The 12700-nt window shown below is 35.8% G+C and overlaps 1 protein-coding gene across 4 annotated transcripts in view; it reads left to right on the top strand.

Annotated features, from left to right (window-relative positions):
• Positions 1-367, top strand: part of OSBPL6 (oxysterol binding protein like 6) — a gene marked incomplete at both ends in the record, with an annotated part of 41674 nt that extends 41307 nt beyond the window's left edge. For all 4 annotated transcript variants that reach the window (XM_079539426.1, XM_079539427.1, XM_079539429.1 and 1 more), the window contains one exon: positions 259-367. In XM_079539426.1, the coding sequence (XP_079395552.1) occupies positions 259-367 (109 nt within the window). The remainder of the gene's footprint in view (positions 1-258) is intronic.
• Between the last annotated feature and the right edge of the window lie 12333 nt (positions 368-12700).

Genomic DNA, 12700 nt, shown 5'->3' on the forward strand with positions numbered 1-12700 from the left:
ATATATAATGTAGATATAAATGTATATATACACAATTACAATTAAATTTTTAGAGAGTTTTTTTTAATTAAGCAGTCTTTTGAAACAATGGATGCCCATTCCAAAAACCATGAAGAATCAAAAGGGGTGAGACTGAAAAAGGCCTGATGTGTGATTAATGAAATGTTATGGTTAGATCAGAGAGATATGCTATTGATTGCATATTGTATAGGAGAAGAAATTTGATATCAGACTTCCCTCTCTTTTTTTCTTCTGTAGAAAAGTTATTGATGCTAATCAAAGAGAAGCCTGGGTTACCAATGAAACCTACTGGGAACTGCGAAAGGATCCGGGATTTAGTAAAGTAGAAATTCCTGTACTCTGGTAAACTGAGAATGTAGATCTAGTAAACATATCAACTCTCTGAAGAAAAAAAATAACTATGCACAATATGTTTCTTATTGATAAGTGTGGTTTGTGGGTCTATGGAAAAACCTATCATTTGCATTTATTTTCATCTTTATAATGGACTTTTGAAAGTGCATTAGACCAGGCCCCTGACCACTTCTGGATCTTTTTAATTTTGCAGCAGCCACTAAAAAAAAAAAAAAAAAAAAAAAAAAAAAAAAAAAAAAAAAAAGAAAGAAAAAGGAACAAATAAAAACCTTTTGAAGTTTCATATGGTGAAAATTCAGAAGAGAAGCAGATGAGTTATCCAAAGTCACTTGGAGGAGGCGGTAAATACAAAACTGCAATCGGTGCTTTAAACAGACATTAAGAGTAATGTAATTTAAATTAAAAGAAAAAAAGGAAGAAAAACAGAAAAAAATCCATTTTGTTTCAACTATTTTTGTTAAAATCTTTTGAGTCATCACACTGTCATTTCTGGCTTCAGGTTAGTCCTTTGGTGTCCTGTGCTTGGACTGGGCCTTGTCAAAACATGCTTTTCTGAAAGCTGTTCCCATTCATATGCCATTGTTCATGCCTTAAAGAAAATACCAAGATGTACAGTAAGTCATTTTAAAATATATATGCTTAGGCTTGTGTGAAGGGCAGATTTTTAAAGCACTAGGATTTTATCTCGATATAAATATTGGAGAACCTGTATTATTTAAAATCAAAAGACAGCCAAACATCTAACTGTATTTCAGAGGAACAAGATCTATTGTACATGCTTTAGCTATTGGGAGCTGACTGTGTAATCAGACTAAAAAGAAGCTGCTAACGAGTTAAAATTGAGGCTATTTTGGTAAATGCATATGAGCGGCTAGTCAGAAAATTCATATTTTAAGTGGCTAATGTTGAGATGCATTTGTTGCTTTTACCACTGAGCGAACATGGTCTTGCAGCAAATTCATTTCCCTATAATTGCTTATGCAATTAGGATTCCCTGAAGCTTTGCAACAGTGTTAAAGCACAGAAAGATTTCATGGGAAAGTCTCTGGCTTCGCTCCAGAGGTTGGATCGTACCGTAAATGAAATGTGATAGTTTTTTCCACACATGCTGTTTACTGGCTCTGTTCTTTCCCCAGCCACTTATTGCATCTAAATTTATATTTGAGAGTAGGGCAGAAGCTCCTGTGCTTTGTAGCTACCTTCTGCTACTCGTGTTGCCAAAATAGCTTTTGTGCAAAATTATATTTTACAGTTTTTCTGAAAGTGACTCTATATTTTTGATTAAGAACCAAGACTCTTACATATTGCTAAGCCTCAGTAAATATATGTAGGAGATGGTTTGGCACTTTCTGAATGAAAATCTCTGAAACACTGAACAGTAGTAGGGCAGATTTTAAAAGAAAAAGCATAATTTTATTTGGTAAAACGTGCATTCCATATGGTATGATCTAGTTTTTCATTTATATGTGTATTACACATCCACTTACTGATGCCAGGTTAGATTTCATAAATAGACTCTGTATTACTTTCTGCATGTAAACAGCATACATAATGCATACAATTTTTCCTGTTTAAAATTGATTCCAATAATGAGACCTATAAAAAAAAAAGTTTGATTACTATGTAACTGCCAGAAATGCTACAAGGACAGCTGTCAGTGCAATACAATATGTACCTATTCCTCCCCCTGCCTCTTGCTTTTGCAGAGCTGACATCAGTTTGATTACTTAATATGCGTTTAGTTCTTCCCTTTGTTTATAAAGCAGAACAATTGGCTACTAATGAATCCCAGTTTCTTCATCTTACCAGGAAGAAACATGAAAACCTGAATAAAATATTTAGTTGAATTTTAAATAATTATGAATACTTGGTATAAAAAAAAAAACTGCATATTACCGGGATTTCTTCCAAAGGAAAATTTTAATTAATGAATGATGTAATTTTCTTTTTTACTTCAGCAGAACTGGATTTCTTCTTTTTTGAGTTCTACATTTATTATTACAAAAAAATTAAGATATATAAAGGTTTGGGTTTTTTTAATTGTATTTGTTTCACTTCAACATACTTGCTCTAATGGTGTTATACTACAAAACAAATTGGCACACTATGTGCAAAATAGTGATTTGATTATACTGGGTCACTTTTTAAAATGAAATATACTATTAAGCATTTGCCCATCTCATGCTTCGGTCTCTGTGTGCAGTTTGCTGCAGCATTGGAAAGTATTATGTATGCATATCTGCAGGTATATTTGAGGGACAGAACTTACGTCCTCTTTTGTTTTTTGAGTTTTTTCTGTATTTAAATTAAAAAAGAAAAGGTATTTAGTTTTACGGTGTTCTGATAGTGTTTCATGAATACCATTCTTTGCAATGCAAACTTGGTTAACACTGAAGATGCTATCACTTAATTATTCTTTTGCAATTGTTTATCTGATACTCATTGTAAGAAAATTAGCATTCGATTTTTTAGAGTTTAAAAAAAATGGTACACTAAATCTTTCTATTGAAGGCACTCTTTGAACCTATGGAGTATTAATTTAACTGAATGTTAAACTAGTTAATTAGTAACTAGAGGAATTACAAAGCGTTGCAGGATTTTTTCTGTCTTTATCAGAATCCTAACAGTGCCAGCAGGTGTGCCATAAGCTGTTTCCTACAGTACAGAATTCTCTGTGCCCTGTGAAAAAAATCTAATTTTTCCTGCAAACTTGATTGGACACTGTGACAATGTGTTGGATTGCGGTATGTTTCTTTGCCCAGGTCGGTGATGAGATATTCATCTATGAGCACTGCAAATTGACCCCCTCTTTGCAGGCTGCCAGCAGGGTCTAAGCCGCTGGTTGGTCCCTTCAAGCCTGAGGATTTGGGCAGTTTCCAGCCCACCTTGTTCCATTCAGCTGGGCAATATTTCCTTTACAAGGGCATAAAAGGTACTTACCTGCTTGGCAGATTTAATTGCTACAGATTTGGTTTGTGATGAAAATCAATGTCAATCATTTCACATTTTAGAAACAGGAGTTCAACTTTCAATATAAAGATGTTTCCCTTGCTTTTTCTCTTGTTTTCTTTAAATACTTCTGTGTAAAGTAATCAGCCCTTAAGCTTCAGTTCTGCAGTAGTGAAATGTACTGTCAATTAATACTTTAAAGTGTACTTCATTTTCTTCCTTGTTCTGATACTGTGGATATGATAGGGCAACGATAGCTATGTCCATCAAAAGCTGTGTGATCTTACAAAGACTTCAATAACTACATTCCTATATTAGATGCATATTAACAAGATAGCAGATTTTCCTGCTTATTAGAAACTGTTACCTTGCTGGAAATAACATTTGAATATGAGTTGATTTTCATAGTATCACTGTGATTAAAATGTCACATCAGCACTCATTCTAATTTTAGATGCAGGTTGCATGAAGTAAATATTTTTGTGTTAGATCGTTCTATAATACTCTGGTCATCTTACAAATACAGTCACACCTTTTTGTATCATTTTTTTCCCCCTAATTTTGAACTTCTGAATCTGAATGAGCATTTATGACATTTGTGAGTTTTGCTTGAACAGCAGGTGCCAGGCAGATGTGAAGTGCTGCAGGACATACATGTTACCAGCATTGGTCCTGCCCTTCCATGTGAGGATTTGCACCCCAACCATGTGTTCCTGCTCATTGCATTCCTTTCCCCACCCAAAATTGGATTTTTAGGATAGTTTGGGAGGAAGGAGAGCTTCACTTGCAAATGCACAATAACTGAGAGGGCTGGATATTCTGGGTTTTCTTTTGCGAGTTTAAAAAAAAACCCTTCCTTTAGCTATCAAAGCTTGGTTAGTATGTTGCCTTTGTTTTATAGGATTTTGAATTGTTTGCTGCATAAATGGGCATTGACTGTTTTAAATGCCGTTGGCTGCAATAGTCTGAGGAATTAACTCTATTGTAGTTGTCCCTACTAATTCTGGATTTGCAAAATGAAAGCAAATGAAGAATTCTTAGATTAAATCTAAAGAAAAAGGGTATTTTTATTCATATGCTGAAATTGAAGGGTTATATTGAAAAGAGTTTGGTTCAGCTATGGGAAAAAGATATTCACAGAATTGTGTGGGAAAAAAAAACAAACGCTGGAACGTCCTCACCTGTCAGCATGTATTATACAGACTCCTTGGAGAAGGCTAAAAGATTGGTTATGTCTTAACTACTTATCTGAGCAGCTATTGGGGCTGCTATCTAGCATTTTCATCTTGAATGTCATTAAGTAACACTCCTCGAAATTGAACATATATTGCCGGGAGTCAAGGTGGTCAGAGATACAGTTGCAACTATTTTTTTCGTTGTTGTTAATCTGCTCAAAATTCTAAGGAAACATTCAGTATAAAACTATTTCTGTATTTCTGTACTTTCTACTTTATCAATCCTGGTTAGTTTTATTATGATTCTGGTATCACTCAGAAGATAAGTTTCATGGAGAAAGGATGTGTTTTTTCTTGTTCGTTTTTGTTCCTGTATAATTGTTTTTTGTTTTGTTTTAGAGAGAAGAATCTAGACTGTGCTAATTAAAATTTAATTATTACTAAGGAGAATATCTCCCTAAAATCTCTTTGCACTCCCTCAGAACAGGGTATGGCACCACAGGAATGTTATAAATCTCATTAAGTTAAAACAAAGAAAAGGCTTATTTACAGCAGTTGATTTTATTTTTTGTATTATGCCGTGTAAAGGGTCTAATCACAAAAGTTCTTTAAACTTGAGCATATAGAACCTTTTGTTGAGTGTCTTGGTGTACATTCCATCCTTCTTCCACTGACTTGAGGAGCCTCTTTATAAAAATCCTCCTTAGAGGAATTTCTATATGGCATCTTGCAAGTTTAAAAAGCATCAGAAATTGATCTTTAGGTGTTTTATATATATGTACATCCCTCTTTTGTCAAGTTCTTTTCTAATATTAAACCCACCATGTCTTTTTCCCCTTCTGATCTCTGACAAACTTGAGAAGGGAGAGATTACAATGGAGAGCAGTGGAACCAGAGACATCAGTTCTGTCAGTGGCATCCTTGTAGCAGAACAGAAAAAATTCAAGCATCTGCAGATTAAAATGTCATAGCAGCTGTTAAATCTGTTTCAGGCAGGTTGTTAATACCATTTCTCTTTCTAGTGTTCCATGACAGTATGAGCAAAGGGAGGATTGGTGACGTTTGCTCAGAATTGATTCTGAAGGTAAAAAGAAATTTTATTCCATTTATAAATAAAAATTACTGTAGACAATATTTGTCTGAAGTGATATTGGTAACATGGACAAGAGTTAGAGATTTTAAAAATACGGAAATCAAAAAGTTGGGATATATATACCACTCAGCAGTGTGTAATATATTCTGTCCTGAACTATGAATAGTAAGGATACCTATTCATATCCCTGGAGCCATGAACCACATGTTGTTTCCCATGAAACACTAAAAAAAACATTTCCATGTTTACTGCTAATTTAATGATCTGTGTTCATGGATGAGGCATATCTTATGCTAAGCTATAATCTTGCTGTCACAAACTATTAGGAACGCAAAATGGGAAGAGGTGTAAGCAGCCTTTCAAAATGGTGGAGGTGGATGATTTAATTGTTTGTACTCTAGGCATCCTCATGATAAAAGCGTTATACAAATATTCAAACAGAGCAATTCTTCCTTGTGCCAGTCAGTTTAGCCACAAATGCAACATCTTTTTTCTGGAACTGTTTTACTATTTGTGATTGCATTTCTGGCAGCTGGAGTCTGTTGGGCTGGTTTCTCATGTCCACTGAGAACAGTCAGAAGCAGTCGGACTGGAAATTCAGATTTCTTTTCTCGTAATTGTCTGTTCCTTTGTCTCATAGTCCTCTACCTTTTGTAAATTTACTTCAACAAGAATATTACAGTAGCATTTTAAAAGTTCAGTTTAGATTAACCAATCAGTATTTTGTGGGTGAAGGAGAATTCAGGATACGTTTCTTAACTATGTTGAATAAATCAAGCGATACAAAATTATCATTGTATTTGCCTAATATTTAACATACATATTTGGAGATCAAATCACCAATAATGAAATGGTACATAAGAATTTAAAATCTGCGTTTTCACCCATCTTAAAGGTGAAGATTATCATTCTAACATAAGGTTAGAAATTAGGTGTATTCCGTTCTTCAAAGAAACGTGGATGGTATTCACTGGAGGCTTATATTTATCATAAGAAATTCACATCAGAATAAATTTTATATTCAGCTGAGTCTCATCTAAGACGTGACTAGGAACTGAGAAATGTTGATGAATATATTCTGGTATGCAGGCATAAATGCAAAGATTGCAATTAATAGTTTAGTTAAGCTTTTGCTATAATTAACAAAAGCTCTGTTCTTTTTGTAGACTAATTATTTTCAAACATTCATTCCTTACCAATGACTAATTGCATATCAGGTTTGAGTTTTGAAAATGAAATGGTGTTTGCAGCTCCACAAAGGAAGGTTCTTCTCGCATGTATTTTGTTCAGGTCTTTTACTTTTCCACTAAGATTTTGCTTGGACCAAAAAGAAATGTTAGTGGGTTTTTCTGGATGAGAATCTTCCTTTGTGTATTGACTTGTATCTGTAGTAAGTGAGAAAGCAAGGTGTTAGCATTTGATGTCTGAATTCTTTTCCTTCAGTAAAATGTGTAAGGAACTGCTTGCTCTTTAACAGTTATTGCTAGTTGACTGGAGCAGATGCTTTGCTTAGCCTATGAGAAGACATTAAACTACTGTGGCATCCAGAGAGATCATGATGATAGTTCTGTATTAGGAGATTAGGTATATCTGCTTTGTTGTAACCAGTAGCAAGCTTTCTTATTTGGGTCTGTGTCGATTGCCCCTTGTATGATTATAATTATAATTTCTTAGCATTTCAACAGAGAACTGTGTATTTTCTCTCATTGTTTTCCACAGTTGATACAAATTGGAAATAACATAACACTTTTTTGCTGTAATGAATTCCAGTACTTGCAGATTGGTCACACTGAGAATGCCGTTAGAGAAGTAAGGATTAGATTGGCTGCCAATTTTACATTGCTTTCTGAGCTTCATTACTCTTAGCAGCACTTACTTTCAAACGGGAAGCAGCCCAGCAACAGTGAACAAAAATGTAAAAAGAATAGCTAGAAGGGCATTATTTGCTAAATTTCCATATCCCTGCAACTACTTGAGGAAAAAAAAAAAATCTGATTTTTTTTTTTTTACACCTTTATGTAATATCCTTGTGAACAGATGTCCTTGGAGTCTTTCTACTGTGGTTAAACTGTTGTGCTAGTTAGAAATGTTTTCAGAATTTTTTTTTTTTTTTTAAGATGAATTTTAAAGGCAAATAGTTGCTTTCTAGGAAACCCAACATACAGATTCATTGCTATATTTAAGTACTACAGACTGTGACTTTATTTTGACTCGACTGTAACTGCGGAGGGTCTGTGTACCTTGATGCACCAGACAAAAATTTGTTGTTTGAAAGGAATAGGGAAGTGCTACATGAGGGGGAAAAAAAAAAAAAAGAAAACAAGAAGTATTTGTGCTTCCAGCTACAAAAATGTTGCGGAAAGCACTACTTTTGAGCAATGCAGTGTTAAACCACACCTCATTTTTTGCTGAGAAGTTCACTTCTATAAGGAGATGAAGGAGAAAAAGATAGTGGGGAAAGGAAGTCAGTACTGCATTTTGAAATTACTCAGAAAATTGAAGTGCAAATCTTTATGTTGAAAGCTGTAAAAGCTACTTAAAGTCTTGCAATTTTTATGACTTTAAATGTAGTCCTTCATCATACATTCAGTAATTTATTTATTTCTTTTTAAATCCTTATCTTGATTGCCATCCTGCAAATATGTCTTCATTTGTTCTTGACAATTTGCAATTTTGGGAGATCTTTCAGGATGATGATTCTTTACATCTTCCTAATTCTGTTCTCCAAATACTGACTATGATTATGCCTATAAAAGCACTTAAATTTATCAAGCACCAACAATTGAGAAATAATATAGATAAGATATAATTTCAATAGACTTTGATTTCACATGCAAGAGTTAAACAGTAATGTGCATGCCAGAATTTTTTTTAGCTTCACCTTCTTGGACTGATCAGGCATTGGTGTGTCCCTAAGGTACACCTTGCAAGTGGTCTCATTGAATTCAGTTAGAAAGATGTAGATGCAGAAGTTCAAATAAGAAGGCTCATCAGAAAGAAATCAACATACCTGGCTACACCAGGCTTTGTAACACTTAATTTTTAATTCCTATGTGCTCAGACAAATAAGCATATGTGCAGATGAGGCTGAGCTCCTATTGGTATTCTATGGACCTCAGTGAACTTCTAGAGGAGTGGATGGTCCAGCTGCTCAAATGTATTGCGGTGTCAGGCCTACTGTATAGTCAAGCCTGAGTGTTCAGCGTAATTTTGAATGTGTGCACTGTCTCATGAAAGATCAATGTGTGAAATGCAGCTGGTTTGACTGCTTGCCAATCAGAGCAATATATTTAACTTTATTTTGACTCTACTGTGTTTTGGAACCACGTTTTGGTGCAGTGTTTAAGGATCAGTCAATTATGTGTCTCTGCATAGATCAATTACGTATGACATTTGAGAGAAAGAGCAGGAGATCAGATCAATGACAATTCATCATGTTATGTTTCACTCTGGCAAGCTGAATTGTAGGAATATTTGTGATTCCTTTCCGTTTGCCTGTGCTCCACAGGCTGGTGCCAGCCTGGAGCGGGGGCTGCTGGTACTGCTTGCTGGTTGTAGGGAAAGGCTACTTTCTCTGACCTGTGGAGAAGGGGTGTCTAACTAAGAGCATGTTTCCAGTCTCAGCCCATGGAAGGCATGAACATGAGAAAGTGCCTCCCTTCCTCTCCTATTAGGCTTTAGCACATCAGTAAAATTGCTATTTGTTTAGTATATTGAGTTCTCTAGCAACTTTCTGGCTAGCAAGTAGGTTTGACCTTTGAAGGAGCAGTGAGATGGCAGTTTTAAGTTCCCATGTAGTGCAGCTGCAACGCACTTGCCCTGTGTCTTTGTACTTGTGAGTTGGTTTTGATCATGCTGATATAATATGTCTGAATGCAAATGAGGCCTCGTGCTGACTACCTCTTGTGCAATAAATTACAGGCTCATGCAGCAGTGGGTGTTGGTGGCGATTCCTTGGCAACAGGAGCATCTGTTTGCCATGTGATTCAGGGAAGGGATGATGGGACAATAGTAAACAAGAGAATTTAATTGGGAGTTCACTCCAGTGGTTTACGTGGTATAGACAATACCCATGATATCAACTCCAACTGAGGAAAGTCCTACAGCTTCTGGTAGGAAATAAAAGTGAACTTGGCTATGCTGTAGTTTATGCTGTGCTCTAAAATGTAACAAAAGATGTCATCTGTTTCCTCCATCTGAACTGGGTTTACCAGGATATCATGTCCAAGACACACACACATTTCTAGATTTTGAGGAAACATGATGCTCTTTTACCTGTTGCATTGTAATTGGATAATGCATGTACAAATGACTTGTTTAGCCTGCCAATGAATGTTGCTAATGCCTTACCAAAAAAAGCGTATTTTTTTGTATTTTTTTTCTCAGAGGCAAATCCAAACAATGCTAGATTTGGGAAACTGTTTACTGAAAAGCATTTTCTAACAGATCTCTGAAGAAGTGCAATTGTATAATTATTATTGTTCAATGCATACAGTACATTGTCTCCATCACTCTGTACACTGCTGCTATTAGTGCTTGTTCTAATAAATCTCAATGTACACTGTTTAAGCTGCTGTGATCTGCGTTCTGATTATTGACATAAGAAACACCTTGGAGTACGACTTTCAAATGACTTGTTTGTAAGCAGGTAAGCAAACTATTAATTGTAACAATCCTGAATATATGTTGTGCAGGTTGATTTTGCAGAGGCAGGTGGCAGCAGCACCAATAGCGCTGAAGCAGCTTGTCCCACATAACTCTGTTCCTTTAAATCTGGCAAGAGTTACCAACCGCAGTCTCCAAGAAGATAATTTTCCGTTTGTCAGTTCCCAGTTTTATCTTTACGCTACAGCTGGTAAGAGCCCTTTGACTTTTGTCTTGTCAGCTTGCACCTTGTGATTAAAGGGAGCTCGAAGTATGTTTCTCAAGTTGTGTGAGAGGGAGTAGAGGAAATGGGTTCGTGGTGTTCTCTAATAGAATTGAAAAAAGAGGTGTGGAAATAGAGGAGAGAAAAGAAGTTACTGGACACCTACCCATTCTGGCATCTCCTTGGAAAAAACAGTACTGTGTGAGATTTTTCATTATGTGTTCCTGTCTGTTGTTCAGCCCTTAGATCAATTACGTTTCATTTTGAAATGAAAGCAGTGGAGAAAGCAACTATTTGTTTTGGAGGAGAAGCTAAGGTTTTTTTGTTGTTTCCTGAGAGCAAGTGTTAAAGCATTCTGGTAGGCTGCCTGCCTGGAAGCAGCAAAAAAGGGGAAAAGATTTTTTTAATGAATGTTTTTTTTTTTTTCTTGTCACTAGAATGTATAACTGATGTCATCCAAACCTTACATGTTCTGAGCCTGGTTGTACCCAGAGCTAATTCAGTTATAGGATTCTTTTAGAAGAATAGTTCAGATTTCACATTTCTGTGGATGGGATCTGTGTTTTGTCGCTGAATACCTTGCCAGGCCAGCCTCTCTTCAGTGACTTGCTCAGCAAAAGTGCTGTAAGTGAAATGTGAAAAGTTGCATGTTGTTATTTAATTAGTTAAACAAACAAGAAACCTTTGAGAAGAAAGGAGAGCTCAAGAGGGCTGAGGCAGCACTGCCAGTTGGCTTCTCTCTTCTTTGCATCTAACTGGGCAGAAAAACTATTCTTTGAGCATGGAAGTTAACTTTATACTTGAATTTAATCTGATCAAGAGACAGATGATAGTCCTTTACCACAAACACGTAGGCATGGTGGTGTGGTGGAGGGAGACAGCGTAGGAAGTTATCAACAGGATTTCAGCCTGACTCAGCTGAAGAGTTGCCCACAGAAAGCTGCTCCCAGCAGCACTGCTGCTACAAAATCTGTTCTGAGGGAATGATGCACAACATTTTTGCCCAAACAACATATCAAGACTCATGGTTCTCCAAGTCACTGTTAGATTACGTATTTAAGACTTTCTAAATGTTAAAAACCATAAGTATGTAATAATGACTGTTTTTGCACTGCGTATGTAAAAATATTTTTCCATTAAGTAATCATTATCTTTTTTCTTTTAATCTTATTTAGTAAAGTATAGTTCAAAACCAATGAAATACTGTGGGCTAGCTGAGAACGTATCCTGTAGTTTATTTATACTGAGTGGTGTGTCTAATTTTATGGAAGGTCAGAAAATATTGTGTTATATAACCGTTAGGCTGAGTAGTCAAGAGAGAGGTTGGGTTCTGTGGCACGTATCTATGTCCCATGCTTTTTATTAAAGGTAAATATAACAAGAATTAAGGGCAAGTTAATACAGTATGGGTTAAAGTATGTTACAGGCATGAATGTGGTGTGAAGACATTTTTACCTGTGATGAGATTACGTTTTTTATTAATGCCTGACCTATTTTATTTATTTTTTTTTTTTTTTTTTTTTTTCCATGGAAAACACCCAGAGTAAAATCAAATACTTAGTTTCTTTTCTCTATGCCGGCTGCCATGGGTGTATTTCCTCCCTCAAGACAGAAATGAGACTAACTAGTAGCTCAAATGTTGCAACTACCTTAGTATTCTTGAGCAAGTTTTCTGCTCTGATACGTTTTCAAAAAGTGACCTTTTCTTGGACCGTAAGTGGATGGCAAATTCTGGTAAGGACATCTCAGTTGCCTTCCAGTTGTTTTTTGTTGATGTTTCTGATAAAATTTAAGGTATGGATTTTCTTTTATGTACAGTATTTCTGAGGCGTTTCACTTAGTCAAAGAAACTGCACTGACAACACAAGGACACACCAAATCAGTTCTACTTCAGGAACTCATTTCACTTAAATGCTGATCAGCCAGCCCAGTACAACAGTATTAGTCAGGCTGCTTCTTATGTTTGGTGGCAAAGAGGTTTATTTTTTTATGTCATCTGTCTGTAAATGCTTAGTATCTGTAAACTGCTCAGGTATTCTCTCATCTACATGTGGGGAAACAAAAAAAAAAAGAGACTGGATGAGGAAGTGTTTTTGTAGCATGAAAAGAAACCACCTAAGTAAGAGCAAGCGTAGCTATGAAAGAGGATGCTGAATTCTTGCATGCCATACAAGCACCTACATCATTTAACCTGTTCATAAATACTCTCCATGTAAAGATCTAAGAGTACTTTACAGTACC

This window comes from Tetrao urogallus, assembly GCF_951394365.1.
Source record: "Tetrao urogallus genome assembly, chromosome: 8".
Lineage (NCBI taxonomy): Eukaryota > Metazoa > Chordata > Aves > Galliformes > Phasianidae > Tetrao > Tetrao urogallus.